Source organism: Castor canadensis, chromosome 3, assembly GCF_047511655.1.
Source record: "Castor canadensis chromosome 3, mCasCan1.hap1v2, whole genome shotgun sequence".
Classification (NCBI taxonomy): Eukaryota; Metazoa; Chordata; class Mammalia; order Rodentia; family Castoridae; genus Castor; species Castor canadensis.
This window is the reverse complement of record NC_133388.1, coordinates 157,920,258-157,942,691: the sequence shown is the minus strand read 5'-3', so window position 1 is coordinate 157,942,691 and position 22,434 is coordinate 157,920,258. Positions and strand designations below refer to the sequence as shown.

Genomic DNA, 22,434 nt, shown 5'->3' with positions numbered 1-22,434 from the left:
TCAACTCTCAAAATGCCAATGGATTTTTCTGTTTTGCTTTTTCAAGCCAGCTCTCCAGATGCAAGTGCTTCAAACAGAAGCTGCTCACGGATCATCATATATAAACAGTGGCATGGACAGGAAAGGGTCCTTGAAGGGAAAGGACACTTGAACGAACAGGGATACAAGACTCCCTGTTAATAGAATTGTCCCTGCTCCTGTGTTCACTTTGACAGGCAGTATTTCACAAAAGAGTAAAAGTGAGTGAAACAGCAAAAATCACCCATTCCGGTATTGCTAAATTTCTAGATCTTCCATTTTGGTGAATTTCTAATCCTGATCTGGTATTCCTTGTAGTCACAACCTCTCTATACTTCAATTCCACAGCCCTCAAAAGTGAAAATGATCACACTTTGTTTTCTTGGAAATATAACATGACTAACAGCTTAGCTTCAGTAAAATGTGTTCCATTTATAGATTCAAGAGAGTGTTTTACAATGTGTACTTTTAAAAGTGAAAAGTCGACATGGCAAGTTTTCTTGGCTGGATTCTTGTATTAACTATAGCTAGCAAAAAGTAAATTTTGTGCCAAGGAAGTTCTGGGAGAAAAGTGAAGGCACCTTTTGCTCAGTTCTAGTAGTTACTAAATTAGTCAAGTCAGTGGTCAGCATAAATGATGAGAGGCTATCAACTTGTTCACATAGTTAATTTTAGATTGCTACTTCTAAAAAAAGAAATAAAAATTTCATTAGGAATTTAAACTATTTTCCCCTCTTAAACATAAATTTAGGTAACTTAGGGGAGAAAAAAAAATCCTAAAGTAAAATAGATATCCTTTAATTGTTTGATACAATTATATGTTCTCATAAAACATCTATTTGGTGGTTGTTTTTATTTAAGTTTCCTGGAATACTGTCTCCATTCAAATCACTCTTCAATAATACATTCTTAGGTTAGACTCATCCACTAAGATGTATTTATTATTTTGAAACATTTGGGGAAAATGTATTACAGGGGATCAAGAAGTCACTGAAAGTAAACTATATGGATAAGTTGTACTAAATCTTTGGAATTAGAGGAAATTATTTTTTAAAAATGGTGGGGAGAAGATAAAAAAGATAGCAGACTCCTTTATGGTTTTCAAGACTGCTACCTGGGGAACTGGAAAAGTTGTTTTTACCCAAGAAGTGAGCACCAAGCTGGTTCTGCCTCCATCCCCAGCAACCTCAGATCAAACCCATCCTCCCTCCAGACAGGCTCCTCCCACTGTGGAGGTCACACAAAGAGCCACCCCCTTCCCCATGCACCCTGAATATAGCCTTAAGGTACCTGTTTCCACTCACAGGCTTTACATGGAGCATATTTGGATGGATTGTGTTGAGCATGGGCTGCTTTTGTCTTTTTTAGGTGGAAAACATTAAAATGGGTATCATAGCAACAAATTAGCAGGACAAGACAGACTCCACAAACTAGGGTGGGTCTCCTCAAAATAGTTTCCCTTGAAGACTTTGCCAGACTTCGGACCAAAACGCTTAGTGGATTAAAACTAACAGCTTAAGAGTTGAACCATATCATTCCTAATTATTATTACTGCTGTATTCATGCACCAGCTGGGCACAATTAAAAGCCTATACTGTATTTCTTAATTCCCACGGACCCAAGAATAAAATTAGTATTTTTGCAAAACATTTCAGGCATTTTTCTGTAGTTAAGGTTTCTCAAAGTAAGGCAGTTGATCTCTTCAACCACTCCCAGAAGGAAGAAGTCTTGGGTAGGTTTTGTCCCTACGTCAGACATTTTATTATTTAAAAAAAGTTAAAAAAAAAAAAAAAGAAAGGAATGTTATGAAGATACCCAACTAAGCTTTTTCATAACATGAAACTAAATAAGTTAGTGAATTGGCCACTTATGGGTGGGAAATTAAGAACTCATAGCTTAGCCATGGTCCTTGGAATAAGCCAAGGTGCAGACAGATCTAAAAGTTTTTCCCCTCTACAAGATACTACAATGTCTTCCATGTCAGAGAGACATGGAAGCTAACAGCAAACCAACCGCTCTGCTACTTGCTCTTTGGGTCCCGAACAAATAGGTAGATATTAGTGATATCTATCAGTCAGGCATATAGAATTGGAAGTACAGAAATAAACCATTACATTTATGGTCAAGTGATTGTCAACATGGGTGACAGACAAGTTAATGGGGAAAGAATAGTCTTTTTAACAAAAGATACCTGGATGACCACAAGCCACATGCAACAATTTAAAAATGAAGCTGCATTTCTACCCTACTACAACCTATGCAAATCTTAATTTAAAATGGGTTACAGACCTAAATATAAGAACTAGAGCCGCAAAACTGAACACAGACATCAAGTTTGCAATGTTCAGTTAAGCAGTGTTTCTTATATATGACACAAAAAGCACAAGCAACAAAGGAAAATTACAAACTAGATTTTATAAAAATTTTTAAACCATATACTTCAAAGGACACTGTCAAGAAAATAAGCCCAGTGTGGTGGCAGAGGTCTGTAATCCCAGCACTTGGGAAGCTGAGGCTAAAGAAATACAAGATCAAAACCAACCTGAAGATACAGAGCAAGAGCCTGTCTTGAAAAAAGACCCAAAAGAATGAAAACACAACCCATAGAATGGCAGAAAATATTAATGAACTGTGCATGTGATATGGGACTTGGGTTCACAATAGATAAAGACCCCTTAAAACTCAGTAACAAGAAGACAGCTTAACTTAAAAACAGCAGTGGGGCTTATGGAGTGACTCAAGTGGGAGAGCGCCTGCACAGCAAGTGTAAGACCCTGACTTCAAACCTCATTACCACCAAAGAAATAAAATAAACCAAAAATGAATGATGGATTTGAAGACACTGCAAATGGCTCATAAGCAAACAAAAGACTTCTTAATCAGTAGGTGAATGATATCAAAACCACACTGGGATACTACTTCACACTCACTAGAATGGCTGTAATCAGAAGGACAGAAAATAACAGGAGTCAATGAGGATGTGGAGACACTGGAGTCTGTGTGCATTGCTGATTGGAATCCGACACAGAACTGCCACTTTTGAAAACAGGGTGGCAATTTCTCAAAATGTTAAACAGCCTTAGCATATGACCTAGAAATTGCTAAGAAAAATGAAAACAGGAGCACTGCCTCCACAAAAACCTGGACATGAATGCTTATAGCGTTAGTCATAATAGCCAAAAGAGTTTAAACAAATGAATTTTACAAGAGTAGAATATGGATAAGGATGTAGTTCACTGGTACTGTGCATGCCTTCCTGGCATGCACAGGATCCTGAGTTTGATCCCCAGCACCACAAAAAATTTTAAAAAGCACAAGGTAGTATATTCATCCAATGAAGTATTATTCTGCAATAAAGAGAATGAACTACTGATACATATTACAATATTACGAATCTCAAAAACATACTAAGTGAAAGAAGTCAATCACATGACCATGTGTTGTGTGATTCCTCTTAGGTTAAATGTCCAAATAGGGAAATCTAGAAAGACAGAAGGTAAATTAATGGTTGCCTAGAACTTGGTGATGGTAGAAGGAGAAGGAAATGTTAATGGGTACAGAGTTTAGGGGGGGTCAAGTGTTCTGAAATTGAATTGTGGTGACTGGTACACAGCTCTGAATAAACCAAAACCCTGTACTTTAAGTGGGTGAATTTTTGTGGGAGGTGAATTTATATCTCAACAAAATTGTTAAATATTATGTACATATACATACATACATATATATATATATATACACATCAACTGTAAGCTTAAACTATTATATGACAGCTTCATCCCAAAGATGGTTAAATAAACTATTTTTGAAGGAATAAATAATTTCTAGACAATGCTAGGCATGTTCTGATCTTTAGTTCAGGGTCATGTTTTGCAGGCAACCTTGTACCTGGAACGAAAAATGTCACAGAGATGAGACTGACAGGTCTTTCCAGGCTTTCTAGTTTTTCAGGCTAAAGACAGTGATTCTGTAATTTCTATCAGCTTAGGACATATTAAAATGCAGGGTTGAGGGTGGGAACCAAGAAAGTGCATTTTTAACACCCCCAAGGCGATTTCTGAGTCAGCACTGGGGTTGATGATAGCCACACTGGGTTCTTGGCTAAGGAGCCATCGCCTGGTGGATGTGTCGTGACCACCGATGACTGTTAAGCAGCATTTTCCATTGTCTGTAAGAATTCTTGCCATCAATTTCATACGCATTTGAGAGATTACCAAATTGGAAGACCCCGGGTAAATCATGCTGCATGAAATATTATCCTTTAGAAGAAGAGATTAGAATGTAATACTAACAAGCCTCATGATCACTTTTGGAGTCCACTCACTCGCCTCCCCACTTTCTAGAGAACTATTAGATTCCAGGAGAGCGAGACCATGTATCCAGTGGATAATATTCACAGCCTAACATGCAAAAAAGGCTCAGCTGGGAATTTTCATCTGTGGAACATGGACAGCTGGCCTTCACACCCCAGTTGTTTCCTGTCTCTAACAGATGGACAACATTTTTCCCCTACACTGAGACCTTGTTCTCCTGCTCCAACTTCTATTTCCCATATCAAAAGCAGCCTCCATCCTCCAATCTGGGAGGAAGAAATCCAAGCTAGGCAACTAGATTAAGTGGCATCTTTAGGAGAGGAAATAGTACTGAAAGATTATTGCATTCTAAGTGACAACTGTAACCAATCTACTTGGCTGGAAGAGTAGAAGATAAGAAAATAGAGCACAATGTGAGACTCAGGACTGAGATTTTAAAACCTTGACTCCACTGCAGCCAGGTAGAAAGTAGAAATGGGGATGAGGCTATGATTTTCTTAAGAAATTTTCTGTTGACTGGCAGAGAAAGGCTTTCCTGTTTGAACCCAAGTCTTCAGCCCACCCGTCCAGGATTCTCTTGCTTCACCAGGAATAAGGAAGGACACATGGAAGCAAGTGATATTGGGGAAAAAGAAAACAATAGAAAAATGGTTTCTAACCTAGACTCCTCATGTCCCTCATTTGCTTCTATGGGGTTGGTCACACTGGTCACTTAAATGTCATAAGGAAAGCTTTGCATGATGAACCAGGACATGCATGACCATCTAAGAAGAGCCACCTGGGCCATGTGACAAAGCATGAAGGGAACACTCAGAAAACTAAGAGTACTTCCCACTGTCCCTGAAGAGCTGGGATAGTTGCCCTTCCCTCTGTACTCCTCATGTGGCTGTAGACCCCTCTGTCTGTCCCCTTTGGAGGCTTTTTTTCCTCCCCATTAAGGCCACTCACTGTATCTTGAGTTTTCCTGACCTCTCAGAGACATGTCCCTGGCTCACACCAAACAGTAGAGTACCTGTCGGGAGCACTTGTTTGTGTCAATGTTAAATTCTAATTGTTTCATAGTCCCCCAAATTTGGGAAATAAAGGTCTTCCCATCAGTTTAACAGAAAGTCAGGCCTAAACTGCCAAACTGCCTCAACTAAAGATAAGAAAAGATTTCTAGCCTTGGTCAAACCAAGTTATCAGTAAAGGAATTAAAATACATTGCAAGATGCTCAACACATAACTTCTTCAAGGACAGAATCTTAAAGATTAAGGCTAGAAAGAAGCTGGAAAGGTTAGCTAATCTCCCCAGCCAGAGAATGGGCTGAGCCTCCTCTAAACATCCCCAATAAATGGCCATACACAGTTGGTCACTTCCAGGCATAGTCACTCACTACTGCCCAATGAACCTGCTCCATCCGCCTGACTGTTAGAGAGCGATTCCTCTTACCCAATCAAAATCAAGCTCTTAAAAGTCTCTACCCCTTCACTCTTAAGCATCCCAAAGAATGTAAGATCCAGGAAGACAAAGGGTCAGATGCAAGTCTTTACATTACATCTTTCTAGTTCTTGTTAAATAATCATACTTCCAGGAGTTGTTCTTATTATTATTTTCAAATTTCTAATAAAATAAAATCCAAACCCCTAGCATGCAGAGAATGATCAAGGAAAACAGTTTCATATTCAATAAACTAAAAGGTTTTATTGAATGAATACTAAACACATCTGTAAACAGTTTATGGTAAGGGATTTGTTTGAATCCTCAGGGGCTTCTGTCTCTACTTATACCTCAAGGCTCCAGACAACCAAAGCAGCCTAGTAAAAAGTCACAGGAGTAGTTAATGCTCAGAGGAGAGAAACAGCAAACACCAGGAGGCATATCACAAATGCTCTCTTAATATTTATTAAACCAGCAATAGAGGTTTTGGGTAAATCTTATTAACAGAATACACAGAGTTCTGGCAAATGAAATTTTAGTTCATTTACATCAGATGTGCCTACAATCCCCATTTTTATTAAAAGGACAATAAGCATTCGGGTGAGAGGCTTGGAAATGACATGTTATTTGAATATTATGTATTACTTTTCTACAATTTAAGATGTCAAAACTCTTTTTTGGAAAATATTACACATTGTGTTCTTTAAGTCCCAGTTGTGTATAATTCAACGATTTACATCATTTCTTGTAGAAAAAGTCTTCAGTCTTGGAAATCACTTCAAATCCTTTGTGCAATGAGTAAGGTATAAAAACCACATTAAAGCAAACAAAACCTTGAGGACGAGATGGTAAACATGAGTTTAAGTCATCCTTTTTATAATGTTCATCATTCAATGTGCTATGGCCCTCTATTTTTGTAATCTGTAGCAATTAAACATTCAACTCTATTTAACTTAGAATATTTTAAAAGGATTCTTTAAATTTATTTTTCCCTTTATTCAGATTTACCAACCATTAAAATACAAGATCAGAATATCAAAAGTACATTGCTACAGTCTATGGTTATAAAACTCAACAAGTAAACTTGTTCCTAAATGCCTTTTCATATGCTAATAATCTTCAAATATTCCATACTTGATAAGGTTGCAGATAGTAAATAACTCCCCTACCCTGGCTTTGGTCCACTCCTGTAAGTTCTCTACTTCCCTTTCCTGCCAGTTAACCAGAGTAAGGTGAAGCTCGCTCTGACCCATGCCTGCTGTTGAATGTGCCACCAGACAAAGGATAATGCGTGAATGAACCTCCATCCAAGATAGCTCTCTGAGTGTGTGAGACAGAGGCAAATGACTGTGTCTGCCAAACATTTGATCCTGGAAGATCAGGTAATGTGTAACACTGAGAGGGCACAGGTGACCACAGGAGGCGAAGCATCTCATCCCTCAGGTAACAGTCTTTCACTTGACTTTAAGGAGCCATTCCTTTCCTAACATGGTCCATGGGATTCAGGTGACACCTCCTCCACATGTAGTTCCAGGGATGGGGAATAACTCCACCAAGGAAAGCTGAACTAAGAGATAAAACCTGAGGCTTCATGAAACCATATAAACCTCTTGATGCAGCTACACCTGAGGACAACACTTTTACACTTTTACATTATCTGAGCTGAAAAGTTTCTTGAATTTCTTAGCCTAATCTGAGTTGGGATCTTTGTCACTTGCACCTCGGAGGGTGCAAGCCTTCCCTTCCCCCCAGTGGTGGCCTCCCTGAGTAACCCACCAGGCAGAAAGCCAAAGCATCTCTTCTGCTTCCTCATTCTAGGGACTGACTTCTATAAAGGAAAACTCACTCTTTCTCTAAAGCAGTGTTTCACAAACTCTAATGTGCTTATGAGTCACTGGAATCTTGTTAAAATGCAAACTACAACTCGGTTAAGTCTCAGTGGGGTTCCAGATTTTAGATTTCTAATAGGCTCCTAGATGATGCTGGTCTGAGCCACGTTTTGGGCAGCAAGAGCTGAAAGCAGTGGCCTTAAGCATGACTACACATTTTAGAGTCACCAAGGCAGCTTGCTTCAAAGCTAACACGATACCTGGGCACCACAATCAAGGGCTCTTATTTAATATCGTCTGTGTCATCACAGGTGAGAACCACAGCTCAGCTGTTCTCAAATTCTAGCTTATAACAGAATCCCCTGGAGTGCTTTTTAAAAATTCAGATTGAGGCCCCCATGGTGAGCATCGAGGGAGGAGGAAGTAGGAAAATCAGTCTGAAGCCTCCCCAGGAAAAAGCATGAGAACCTCTCTAAAAAGTTACCAAAGCCAAAAGGAGTAGAGGATTGGCTCAAATGGTAGAAGTGCTTACTTAGCATGTTCAAGGCCCTGAGTTCAAACCCTAGTTGTGCAAACAAAACAAAATAAAGCCCTCAGATTGCTGGCTCCACCCACAAGCTTTCTTATTTCCTAAATCTAGAATAAGGAAAAGAATCCGCATTTCACACAAGTTCCTGGGTAGTGAGGACACTGCTTTGAAAAGCTCTGCACTTGGAGACACACTGGCTAATTCCAGTCGTACTAACTCCTTGTCATGGACCTCAGTGTCCACTGAGAAAAGCACTTCTAGATACTAACTGTACTACACACTCTTTCCACCCTCAAATACTTGGCAAAGACCATTTAACCTTACCATCATCAAAATACTGTAATGCCAAGTTTCATTCTAGATATTACAGACTTCCCAGGTTTATAAGCCTATGAACCACTTCCTCAGAACACTCCCTCTCCCAGCTCCACTGTAGCACAGGTACATGTTGTGTGGCAGTTTCTAAAAGGTCAGTATTTTAATATTATCCTGCACAGAAGTTTTAAAAGCTTTGAGAAATTCAGTAGTCTTAAGCAAGGACTTTTTCCCCCTATTCAATAAAAGATATCCTTTCTTTTATTCAACGTGGAACATTTGTGTTTTTTAGAGTTGAGTGAGGACAAACATGCTCCTAAATTAGATATGTGAATAAAGTCAGCTATGAATAGATTGGATAATAGGCTGCTGCTTTTTTTTTGCTTAAGCAAGAACTAAAGACAACTCAGGCGTCTTGTTCCAGGACAGCCCCGAAGTGCTCTCTCTTCCTTCTTCAATCACAAACAATGGCCCTGCAAAGAATGAAGAGGACGTTGAACCTGCTCCAAGCTGCAGAGCTGAAGTGCAGTTACCACTTAAGACATGACCACATGTCATTAAGACGTGTGTGGGACTTACACATGATCAGTGTGCTCAGAAAGTCCGGAGGATCCACTTTCAATCAGTAAAACACACAAGTTCTCTGTTCAGAGCATGATCTCGGGCAAATCTAATAAGCTGACCAAACACACTTTTCTGCAACTGACGCAGAGGACAATTATCCTTTGTTCTTCTAAAGAAAGCTTTCCTTCTCCTTCAGGAAAAGGAAGGTTTCCATTTTTTAAAAAGACATCTTCAGATGGTTTATCTTCTAGATACATCAACTTTCGCCTAAAGAGCTCTGAAATATATCACAATTTCCCAAAATAATTATGGAAAATGTTCAAGCCAGCAAAAAAATGTTGGCCAGAAGGGTGGAAAAGAAAGATGGCAGAAGGGATCAGGTAGTTCCCAGAACTGCAGCAAACCCACTCCCTTCTAGGGCTTTGTCACCAGCAGTAGAGAGCACATGTTAAGGATACAATGTTCTAAAGCTGGAGGTGACCCGGGAAGCCATCTGAAGTCATGACTTTTAAGCCTTCAGGAAGTTAGGCAGGCCCAGGGGCTTGACTGCACCCCCACAGGTTCTGACTTAAGGACAGCTCCCCGGAAAAATTCAATGTCCAGCGCTAGTTGAGAACACTCACCTACAACAACCTCTTCACTAGACAGATAAGAAGGTTAGCCATTCACTCCTCCCCTTAACTCTCCCATTACCACACTAAAGCTTACAGACAGAACCATCAAAGCAAAATACTCAATGCTGGTAAAGAACTCTGACTACCAGGGGCCTGGAGTATGCAAATGAAGTGTCCAACCAATGCAAATTTGAGGGATATGAGAGTTGAGTGTTCTGGATTGCACCCATTAAGACTATATTAAAAAGTGGTGAGACATTTAAACACTTTCATTTCTCTTCTAAAAAATTATGGTATCATGGCAGGACTATTGAAAGGTAGAAAAACTGAAGATCTATTCTATTGAGGGCCATAAAATGCAGCCTTGGCAAGTAATCCCACCTGGCAGTCATGAGACAATTCTAGACAATAAAAGGAAAAATGCCTATCATAGTTCTAACTAGTGAGTAGGAGATAAGAGAAGTAATTTTTAATGTTACTGCTCTTCAATAAAATCCTTTTCTCAAAAATATCATCCCACACTTATTTTCTGAAAAGGGTTGACATAAATGTATTTATGTTATGCTGAGATTTATAAAAGCAATATTCGAGAATAATCTGTTACAAGAAAGGATGCCTCTATAGTACTTCCAATACTGGCAAAAGGAACTGAGCAAAAACAAAGCACTTCTACCTGGGCCATAAGTGCCCCAGACACCCTTGCCTGGGCAGCACCAACAGATTTTTAGTATAAAAATCCAAGGAATGCTCTTTTATCCCACAACCTACAATAGCAGTCTTTTTCTCCCAGAAAAAAATGTGATATTAATTCATGAGGAGTTTGCTTCTAACCCTCATTTTTATCTCCAGGAAGCTTTTATCTCCTCTTCTGCCTACAAGTCTCTACAATATTCCAAACTTCACAAATCAACTTTATTTCAGTCCCTGATGGCTCTGGGTCTTCCAAATCCCAATGCTCTTTGCTTTTCCTCTCATAATTAGCCAGAAGGCTCAAGAACAAGTAAAGGAATTAGCTGGAGTTTACAGCCTTTGCTAGAAATGGAGAAATTACCTAAACATCAGCTGGAAATATTCATTGTGCCCAAAACACATCAACTACACCAAAGCCAAAAATATTATGTATCATGTATGCTCCATTCCGCATGTCCGTCCTTCAACACATATGAGCTGGAAGCAATGCATTACAAGCTAATTGTTAAGGTGAGGAATAAAGGAGAAGGAGCCAGAAAAAGAATGTTTGATGGTAAGAAAAATATTTATAAGTCAGATAGCCTGGGCCCAACCTGTAACTGTGCCACTCACCAGCTACGTCATCTTGGGCAAAGCACTTAAACTCTCCAGATGTGTTTCCTTCTAAAAGTCAATTCCAGCTTTAGCATCCACTGTCACAAGGACTGGAAAAGCAGAGTTCTCAAGTTACATTCTTCTTATTATTGTTATCGTCATCATTTTAGGCCTAAATTCCACATATGAGCAAAAACATGCAATACCTAGTTTTTTGAGCTTGACTTTGGTTCTTTTATCTGGCTCAACATCTCGGTGAGGTCAGCACATATGAAATGATATACGTATATATGTTTGTGAAGATAACATAATGGAACCCACAAACACTATTTGAAAAAAGGAAAGGGAAAGGGATTAAGATGTGCACACTATACACATCTATGGCCTTATCACAATGAAATCCCCTTGTTCTGTTAATGTATGCTAATTTTAAAATGGTTTTTAAAAATAAAGAGAAAAAGCAGTATCTAAAAGAGTACAATGAGAATTATATCAACTCTGCCAAGACCATTTGGTCTTAACCAAACACATAAGGTATAGTTTTCACCTTCTAGAGTTCAAAGCTTACAGAGAATACAGACCTTGAGTGGATAATAAATAAGGCTCCTTTCTCCTCTGATATAAATACCTATTATTCATGTTCTAAGTAACTTGTTGGTCTTTGCGTCTTCTGAACATTTCACTATTTGGAAGTCTTTCCTTAGAGAGCAGATACAGAGAAAGAGAAAAATAAGAACGTCAAGTGTCTTCAAGTAGAAGAGAACAGAATTCTGACTTCTCTGCATCACTTGTGCCACTTCAGGGAAGGTTTTGTTTTCTACAAAAGCAGTGCTTTCTCTTCTGCAAGAGACTCTTCTTATCTTTCCAGATTGTAGCTTTCAGGCAGTTCTGATATAGTCAACTAGATTCAGACAAAATTCAATTCATATTTTACATATAACATATGCATTATAAATCTATGTATTTATAATACTTTTATAATGTATTTATATACATTATAACATAGGTCCAATTCCTCTTTCATTACCCTAAAGAATCAGAATGTGGACAAGAGTTGCATGAATACAGGCACCATGTCATAATTTCTTTTTAATCTGCAAGACCAGACACAAGCTTTGTGTCAACTGTTAACTTACCAAACATACAACTTAATTCAGTAACTAATCAGGATAATTACATTAGCTAATCAAATCCAATATAATCAAGACAACACTCTTGTCTAAATTACTTCAGAAATGGAATATAACTAAAGCTAAGATTTTAACTCATTAGTAAACTTAACATTAATCAGTGTTTACAATTCAAAGTTCCAATATATTGACCCTCACTAAGCATTTTACAATGATAATTCCAAGTACTGTCCTAGGTTTTCCAGTCTCCACTAAATTTCCAACTTGTACCAAATCTATTGTGTGCTTTAACTAAGTGTAATTCAGGAACCATTGGTGATGGGAAAAGAAATAGCATAACTCAGCATTGCACCCTGCCCAGTAAAAAATAAACTGGTTCTAAATGTATGTGACATTTAAGACACATGCTTCATATTTATACAAATATATTCCAGAATCACAAAACTTAAAGCTAGAAAGAAAAACATATTTAAATGCCTACTAGGGGTCAGGTTTTGTGTTAGAAATTTTCTACCTTTTTTGAAGCTAATCTTCAAAATACCAAAAAGGCAAAATCTTGTAACCCTCTACTATACATTAAAGAAACAAACTCAGGGATGCTAAGAAAATTCCTTGGGTCACAAGGTTTTAAGTGGTTACACCAGAAATGAAGCTGTAACTTGTTAGGTTCCAAAGTCTTAAAATCATCTCCTGCATTAATCTTTCTTCAGGACAGTGAGCAAATAAAAATTTGGTATTGCTAGAACTACAGTCCATGAGATAAATCCGTATGTGTTATGACCCAGTCTTTATTGGGCTGTCACACACCTGCCACCCATGCAACAAGACTGTTGCCTAACAACTCAGTAAACAGTGGCCTTTTGGTTCCTAAATCAAATGAACTGAGTCGTCAGTACAAACGTACCAACCCCAAGAGAGCAAAGCTGCAGAGAGCCAGAATTCAAGAGCCTTTGCGAGCACTGTTATCTACCTTTACACTTGTCCTGCATGTGAGGTCATTGTATCACTGTCTCCCTAAAACTGTTAAAACTGCATTGCTCTTCTGATGCCCAAGCATTCCTTGGGTAAGTCCAATGGGGCTCATCATTATTGTGTGTCTAACTTGATATGAGTCTGTTTGAAATTGTGGCACCTGTGATACGTGAAGCTGGCTTATAGAGTTGCTCTTTGTGAGCTGATCTCATTGGGATCTAATGCAGCAGACTGCTAACCTCATACAATGAGAAGGAACAGCCTTCTATCATTCTCTAAGCTTCAGCACAACAATTATCCAGTCTTTGAAGAATCAGCACAATTTAACTAGTAAAGTCATCTAGGTCTGGTGCCATTTTTAACTGAATATTTTGAGGAGGCAATTGTAGATTCACACCCAGTTGTAAGAAACACTACCAAGATCTCTTGGACCCTTTAACTAGTTTTTCTCAATGGTAACATTTTATAAAACTATTATAAATATTGCAAAAAGGATATTGATATTAATACAATCCATCAGTCTTACTCCAATTTCCCCAGTTTTGCTTGGTTCGTATGAGTATAGAGGGGTGTGTGTGTGTGTGTGTGCGCGTGTGTGTGTGTGCATTTAGTTGTATACAACTTTCACATGTACAGGTTTGTAGGGGGTGGGGCTGTATATAGAGATATATGTATATCGACCAGGTAGTGGTTCACACCTGTAATCCCAGCTACTCAAGAGGCAGATATCCAGAGGTCAGAGATTTGAAGCTAACCCTGGGCAAAAAAATCAGTGAGACCCTGCCTCAAAAAAAAAAAAAAAAGCTGGGTGTAGTGGTGCATTGCTGTAATACCACCTACTTGGATGGCACAAATAGGAGGATTACCATCCAGGTGCATCCAGGCAAAAAGATGTGAGACCCTATTTGAAAAAGAACTAAAGCAAAAAGGGCTGGGGGTGTGGCTTAAGTGACCTAGCAAGGTTAAAGCCCTGAGTTCAAACCCCAGTAGCAACAACAACAAAAACAGAGATGTAGACTTATCTATTTAAGTATGGTCTTAGTATACAGTTTTATATCTAACTTTTTATCTATTATACACACGTTATGCACACGTTTATCATGAATCACAATCATTTAACCACTTCTATATTATTGAACAAATTGTCTCCATTTTTTAAACTGTTTAATGTAAGTGTTCCATAAATACATGTGTACACAGTTTCCCTAGCTATGATTACTTCCTTTAGAAATAATACTGTAGAGGTAAAATTGCTAGGAAAAATGGGATTTTCATATTTAACATTTTCAGATTCATCCAGTCCCTACAAGGAACTTTTCATCAGCCAGAAGTAACAAGGGACATTTTTTCTCACATCACCCACTTTTAGCGAACAGCTGAGTATAAACACATGTGCAGTGTCTTAACACAGAACTACTCCACCTCACTACAAGGAAGAAGGTCCAGCAATGAAAAAGCAGGCTCTGTTATGCACATTCCGGGTTGGCGCTCAGCAGATAAGCCCATGTGCTGGGTGTGCCAAACCCCTACTCTTCGGGAAAGCAGAAAACCAGGAATTCTAACCACACAGGACACGGTGCACGGGTACACCATTTGCTAAAAGCACCTACCGTTTTTTCTCACATAATGCTAAGAACTTACATTAGGACATCCCATTTTGCAGATGAGAAAACTGAGCACGGTGTGGTTAAGACCTGTGCCCCAAGTACACAGTTAAGTAAGTGTATTGTAACTCCAGAGGCTGGTCTTGACTCCACAGCCCAGACTGGGAGCCAGGCTACCAAAGAGCATCTCATTTACATTCTTGCTTGTGCTAGACAACACTGGAGCACCTCCAGTGCTGAAGAAGGAACCAAATGAAGGCACTATTCCAGGAGGTAGAGGCCCATGCCAGACACCTATGGGGGAGCCTGCGATACTGTTTATCTTGTAAGTCTTATGCATTTACAAGGCATCCTAATGACATCAGGAAGTCATGTTATCCTCTGTCTAAAAAGTGAATTCCACCACATCAACTGGTCATAATGCTATACTGGCTTCTATTAGAAAACACAGCAAAACACCGTAACAGGTCCTGAACACCAGATAAATGTAACCTATCCTAGTACTCAAGGAAAACTCAGCTCAAGAGCAGTCTGCCACTGGCAATTAGAAATGACTCACCTTTCTGCAACATGAATTCCTGCCTCAGTAGTAGGATCAGCCTAGCAAAAGTAGCTCATACCTGTAATCCTAGTTCCTTGAGAGGCAGAGATAAGAAGACTGTGGTTCAAGATCAGTACAGGCTAAAAGTCAGGGAGATCCTATCTTAAAGACAAGCCAGGCATGGTGGTACACAGCTATACCAGCTATTTGGGAGGCAGAGGTAGGAGGATGACCATCCAAGGCCAAGCAAGGCAAAAATCACAAGGCCCTATCTCAAAAACAGCCAAAATAAAAAGGAGTGGGGATGTGGGTCAAGTGGTAGAGCACTTGCCTAGCAAGCATGAAGGCCTGAGTTCAATCCCAAATACCACCAAAAAAAGAAAGAAAGAAAAGAAAACAGAGGCCAGGAGAAGAAAGGAAGAAAACCACTTAGGACCTTTTGTGCCTCAAGCACCATTCATACACTCCCGCCCTCATTTTATCTTCATGACAGCCATGTTTTAAAGGCAGTTTTAGGTCCCATTTACTTACTCACACACATGTATCTTTAAGTGGCTCACAGCTGTGCTGCCTTGTCTGAGTTGTGACACTGGGTAACTGATAAAGTCCCAGCACTGGAACCCAGGCGTGTCCACCTCTCAAGGCCAAGCCCTTTGAGCTCTAGCCCCAGCCACTGATGGCCCTCAAAGTAACTCAGATCACACATAATTAGGGGGTAACCTGTGTGGTAGTAAGTGGTGATTCCCAACTGTGGCTGGCTCATTAAGCTCATCAGAGATGCCTTAGAAACAATACAGATCATCCCATCCTCCAGCCCATGTAATTGCAAGCTCCAACTGAGGTGAGACCCTGACACCTGTATTTTCACATACTTGCATTGATTCTGATTGCCATTTTATTTACAAAAAAGAGAGATTGGTGCTGGATCAGTCATGAAAAGTTATTTGGGCCAGGAATGACAGCTACACAGCTACTGACATAGACACACAGCTGGGACGTCTCCAACGAAGGAAAAAACTGAAAGAAATGCTATGGCAACCCCTAGAATGCAAACATCAAGGAGGCAATGGGGGTTTGCTGGGCTGGTCACTGTTTAATCCCAAGCACGGAACAGGAAGCTTCACCTGCTGAATAAACGCTTATGCAGTGAACACACAGGTGGGCTTGAATTACACAGACATGGACATGAACCAAGATGAATGAACGGAAGCAAGGACCTCAAGATTCAAATCAAAAGGACTAGGATTTAAATTGACAGTACTAGCACAAGTGATTGGAGTTAAGAAGAGTAGCTTATTTTCAGTAAAGGCTCTTCTTCATGACTTCTGGCTTTCCTCTAAGACTTTATTGTAGCTTCTAGTCCACGAAAGAATAAGATGATTTTGAGATAACTGGAATATACTGCTGACAGAGGCAGAACGGCAGATCTTTCTGCCTTCAGAAGAAGAAAATGATGGGCAGGATGTTTCAGTTTGTGGGGTTTTTTTTTGGGGGGGTAGGAGGAAGGACAGCCTAGTAAGAACCTAAACTCAGAGGCATTCATCCTAGGACCTACTGGGTCATAGCCAGCAGACACACCAACAGCCCAGAGGCTTGACTGGACTCCCTATAAACCTTAATGACAGAGCTGGTCTTGCTTCATGTAGCTGTGTCAGTCTCAAGGGCCTGACCATCCCAAGGAGACCAAAGCTACTTCTGGATAGCCAGCCAGGTCTCTGAGGACTTCCAGAGACTTCCAAATAGTTCTGGTCAGGGAAGACTAGCTGATTTTTTGAAATTCTTTCCAAACTAATGATGATCCAAGGAACCATTTGAGTGATCACATTATAGACAGTCCTCTAGTGGGCTGCTGTTTGAATGGTAGACACCATCAAAAGTGGATATTGAACATTACATGAAGCATGCGTGAATTAAAACCTCATAAACTACTCCATAAATAGGTACAATTATTATTTGTCAATTTTTTAAAAACCAACAAACTAGATATCCCAGCCCCAATAGCAGGGGTTGAAGGTCGTGCTCAAATTCCTTCTTAGACACCCATCTTCTGCAAACCTGATATTACAAGAACTTTCCTTCTTAAATGACATTTATCTACTGCTGATATTCAACTAAGATAAAGAGCCCTTGTATCTCCCAAACTGTCTAGCAAAAATCATGTCTCATTAGAACAGCCGAAATAGATTTTTTTAAGAACCGCAAAGACTTATGATTTCAATTTAGTTTTCCTTATAATCCAAACTTTCCAGAGCCCGCCTTTCATAATGTCCTTCAAGGTAATGCATGGCTCCAAATGACTTGACAGTTTCTTTTAATTTACAGACATCTAAGCATGTTTATAAAATTCCACTAGTTCAAAATGCTTCCTTTTCTTAAACATATTTCCAGTTCAAATTATGTGTTTAAAGCAGTCTGCAATATATTAGTTCTAAACATAAACAAGTCAGGTAAAAAAAAAAAAATGGACAGAAAAACTAGCAGCATCTCTCTACTGCCACACTCAGTCAGTCTTTCCCTTCGCCCTGTGTTCCAGCCCTAACCTGCCAGTAGGAAGCCTGAGTGCATCACTGAGACAGGCTTTCCCTGTATCCATAAGGGAGGGGCCACCATCCATTTATACAGCTCCCAGCCTTAGTGTGGGAGAACCACACCCTACCCCTAGCTAAGTATAAAACTCAGAATCCACTAACTGCAGATACTTTTCCTTTCTTCCTTTTATTTAAAGGGAATCTTTGAGCTCAGACAATGACTACTTCTGAATCCCAGGACACAGTTGCAGGTTTCATATCAAAATGCAAAGCCCTGGAAATAATGTTATGTAACAGCAAAAAATTCTAAATTAAGCCTTTCAAGTCGGTTTGTACTTATGCCACCAAACATGAAGCAAACAGAGACTGAAAGATAACGTAAAAAGACCATTATTAGCCCTTCTGGTCCTTGAATCAGTTTGTACTGAGAGAGACTGACTCACTCCCCAAAGACTCTATGTCAGAGTCTCCAAGTTCACATTTTAAAAACATCTAATCGCCCTTTCCGATGATACTCCAATGCCTGCAAACCGTCTACCACAATGAAGGGATTCACTCAGAAAACGTCCAATTCTGGTTCCAATTGAGAAATAGTAGAACCCTACAGGTACAGATTTCACCAGGAGGCCAGGTATAGGTCAGCAAGAAAAAGAAAAAAAAAAAACTTCTTTAAAGAGCAAGCTCAGATTTATGCAAAAAATTCAAAGGGTTTTTTTTTTCTTTCTCCAAAACACTAACATTTGCCAGCACATCTCTGAACAGGGCTCATGGGCGGAGAGGGAAATGATTCTCCTACCCTAGGCAGCTTTTCAGTAAAGCTTGTCTTGAAAAAAGTCGTTCCATAAAGTCCCTTTCGCCCTGTTTTGCAACACAGATGAGCAATGTTTTTTTTAAAATAAACAGAGAATTGCTCCCTTTTTGTGTACAACCAGCCAAAGTTCATAACTGGTGCCAACGGATGAAACCATCATTTGCCAATGAGAAAGAAACACTGCTAAGGCTCGGAGTTGTACTTCACAACCTGGAGCACCCGAGTTCTGGCTATCTTGTATGATTTCCAACGCTCCGTGCTCCAACATTGGGATTGGTATGGAGGCCCTCCTGGAGCACACCGAAGCGCCTACACCCCCAACAATTCCCCATCTGTAGCTCCACGCCAAAGGGGCTTCCCCATTCGACATCGCCTAGGTTCAAATAAAGGAGGAAGTGGGGGGAAAGTTCCCAATGCAACCGGAGATGATACACAGTCAAGGGATGGTTCGAGTCATCAGAAATGGACAAGCTATTGGGTGGCAAAGCAGGGGCTATGCCGAACTATAACTGGCCGCGCTCTCTAACGGAGAGGCAGCACTGGGGCTGCAGACCAGATCGGAGGTGCTCAGGCTTCCACCTGGCGGGACAGAACTCCTGGTGTCCAGGTAGGGGCAGCCGCGGGCGTGGGGAGGCCAGGGAGGCAGTTCCCATTAGAGGGCGCTCATTGGGCAACGTAGGGAAACCAGCTCCCAGCGCGACCCAAAGGAGAAATCAAGTTCCCTCTGCTAGGACGTAGGAAGGATGCTCGGTGCCAGCCGCAGACTCTGCCCGAGTAAAAACTACGCCGGGTCCGACCCGAGAGTGCGAGGGTGGCAGGAGGAAGCCTCGGCCCCCAAGCGACCAGGCGACCTGAGGCCGAGCACAGTGTCACACGTACCCCGCCTCGCCCAGCTTGCAGCACTCCAGTGCAAACGGTATTAAAATGTCCTCCGGCCCCAGAGGCCACTAGACGCCCTCCGCGGGGAGCGGGGCGGGTAGTCGCCGCGGACTAAGATTACAACAGTCAGCGCCCCAGTATTTTCGGGTGCGTTCCGTGCAACCCCGTGTCCCCGGCGGGACTGCGGACTGAATTTCCACGTAGTGTCGGTACCTCGCCCCAGCCACAGGGAGCATCAAACAAAAGAACTTTTACAAACTTTCCTCTCTGGACACTCGCCGATTTCGTAAATCTGGGCTCTGTCTCACCAAACATGCATTCATTCGAGTTGGAAAGGTGGGGTAGGAGGAGTGTGGAAGAAGGGACCCCAAAGTTTTCAGGTCATCCCTAGGACTCCAGAGCGCGCGGAGCGCACCCAATCCCTCACGGGCCCTGGCCTTGCTCCTTTCGCCAGCCTCCTTTTTCCCTCAGTCCTTTCTGACCCCCCAGAAGAACGAATAAATTGGGGGTGACTTGAGGGGTCTCTGCAGTTAGACAAAACTGCAATTCTGTGCCCCCGTCCCCCAGGAACCGTGAGGGGAAGCTCTACTGTTATTAGGGCTTTTCTGCGAGGGGAAAAGGGAAGGGAGGTGGGGAAAGGGGTGGAGATGGGAGCGCTTAGATCCCAGCAGATCCCCCGTGGCCCAGCGCGGCGTAAGGAGACAGGGGATCCCCCAGGAGCCCTCCCCGAGTCCCCGTGGGCACCTCTCATAGCCCGGCACCCTGATCAGCTGGCGTCCCTGCCTGGCCCACTCACCGACTCCGCCGACACGCAGGCCACCAAGCCCAAGGTGAGCAGGATCCACGCGCGCTGCATATTCCCTGGGGACCAGCTGCTCCCGGCCGCTGCGTGCAGTGAGGGCGAGACGAAGCCTCCTCTGGTCCTGCGCTCGGCGCAGCCCGCGCAGAGAAATCGGGAACCGAGCAGCCGCAGCGACCGCGACTGGGGCTCCGGGCTCGGGGCTCGGGGCTTCGGGGCGCTGGATCTGTCCTCTTGCGCCTGCTCCCGCCGCCCGCGCTGCGCCCCGGGAATGCGGCGCCTTCTCACTTGTTGGTTTCCGCACTGCCGGCGCGGAGTTGGAGCTTCGGAGAGGCTGCTCTCGACAAGCTCTTCTTGCTCGGCTGGGTTTTTTACTCCTCCGCGGACTCCTTCCCCGTGTCGGGATTCCGTCTCGGATTTTCAGGAATAAATCCGATGGCTTAAAATGGAGCTGTAGATGAAGTTTGGGGGCAGAGCGGCGGGGGCGCGCGATCCGCGCGGCCGGAGCTCCCGGAGTATCTGGAGAGCAGCGCGTCCGAGCCCGGCTAGTGGCTCGCCGGCAGCGCCCCTCCTCCCGGGTCCTCCTCCCCCTCCTCCTCCCGGGTTCTCCTCCCCCTCCTCCTCCTCCACCGCCTCCTCCCCTTGCTCTTTCCCTCTTTTCCTCCCTCTCTCCCCAGCCTGCTTCCCCGGGCTCCACCAGGCGACTGGGGAGCGGAGGCGGCCGAGTGACTCCCAGATAAACCCGGCAGACATTCCTGCAGGATTACACCCCGATTGGCAGCAACCAGGACCAGTGGGCGCCCTTGGCTCCGCTCTGTGGCCGCTCGGGGAAGGCTCCTCTGCAAGCCGGGGAGGGCTCCTTCGTGTTCCCGCTCCCTTTTTATCCTTTTCTGCCCCAGTCTGTACACCCTTTTCTTCCCAATTTTCCCCTTTCTCTTTTTCTTCACTGTCTAAAAAAAGATCATCGGTGACAGGAGTATCGAGTTTTTCTGCTTGGGAGCCTTCCATCAGTAGAAAGAAATCGCTTTGACAGTTAAAAAGAGAAAGTTGGTAGATCGCTTCCATCAATGTGAAGTGTTCATAAATCGCCAGGTCGTGAAAAGTGCATTTTTAAAGAAAGGACAGTAATTGTAACACATGTGTACTGGGAACATTACCCAGACCCCTCCCCCCCCCCAAAAAAAGGGGAAGTGCAGGAAGGATGTTTAAACCCAATATGCAACAGTTCCAAAGCGCATAATTTCATTAAGGGCTCAAATACCATTTCTGCCTCACACACAGTTTATGCCCCGAAGGGGTTTTAGAGGCTCCATTTCCGCATTGTGGTGTTGACTTTTGGAAGCTACAAATAGGGCAATTTGATGAGAAATTGGATAGAGCCCCTCCATAATAACAGACTTAAGAGAATTTCAAAGAAGGAAGGATAAAGTAATTTCTAGCTTGAAGAAAATAATGAACTTCTATTTTCTGAGTGGAAGTAATTGATCTGAACTATTTTGTCACGAAGTGATGTTTTTTCCTTTTGATTCAGTGTCTATAATATGCTATGGTGAACGAATGTACCCTTCCAGTTTCTACCAGTTTTTGTCTCTGACATATAAGTAAACTATGCAACCATTTGTTCTACCGTGCCCACTCCAAGAGGTCAGTTCACCACTGGATTCTCATTTCTGATACATAAAAATGCAGTCAGGCACGGGGAGCAAGAGCTCAAGATACAATTAGTGTATTTGAGTAAGTGTTGCTTAAATACACTAATTCATACCACGTAAGAGTTGTAAACCTTTAAGGTAGATACAGACATATGGGTACAAGACTATAATAATTTTTAACTCAGAATTACAATAAAATAGTCATTCCCACGTGTGAATGACAATGTTTTAGTGACCTATCACTGTCATAAATCTCAAGGAAGAAAATTTAACAGAATTATATTTGCTCATGGGCAAATCTAAGACGCTGGCAACCAAAATGATAAAATGGAAAAACAGAAGAGAAGCAAAGAAGAAAAGGAGCACAGAGACTCGAGATGCTTCTGATTCCCCAGACGCTGACCTGGCACTTGGGCCAATGTAGATCCAACTTGATTTTAGAAAGACTGAACTATGGCCTTATTTCTAAGATGAATTCTTTGTGGGTTGAAAAATGTCATGAGATGGGGAGGGTTCTGGAGGAAAATTAGCCATTTGGAAGAAGTGCAAAAAGCTGTAAATTATCACCTCTAGTGCACCTGGTCCACTTTCCAGCCTTGAGGCAAAGCCATACTTTCACACCTCTGTTGTCCCCA

At 41.9% G+C, this 22,434-nt stretch overlaps 1 protein-coding gene across 1 annotated transcript in view; it reads right to left on the bottom strand.

Moving 5' to 3' along the window:
- The window catches only part of Sdc2 (syndecan 2), a 101,532-nt gene extending 80,965 nt beyond the window's left edge, over nucleotides 1–20,567 (bottom strand). Inside the window, exon 1 of the mRNA XM_020172215.2 lies at nucleotides 20,145–20,567. Within this exon, the coding sequence (XP_020027804.1) occupies nucleotides 20,145–20,204 (60 nt within the window). The 5' untranslated portion in view covers nucleotides 20,205–20,567. The remainder of the gene's footprint in view (nucleotides 1–20,144) is intronic.
- Between the last annotated feature and the right edge of the window lie 1,867 nt (nucleotides 20,568–22,434).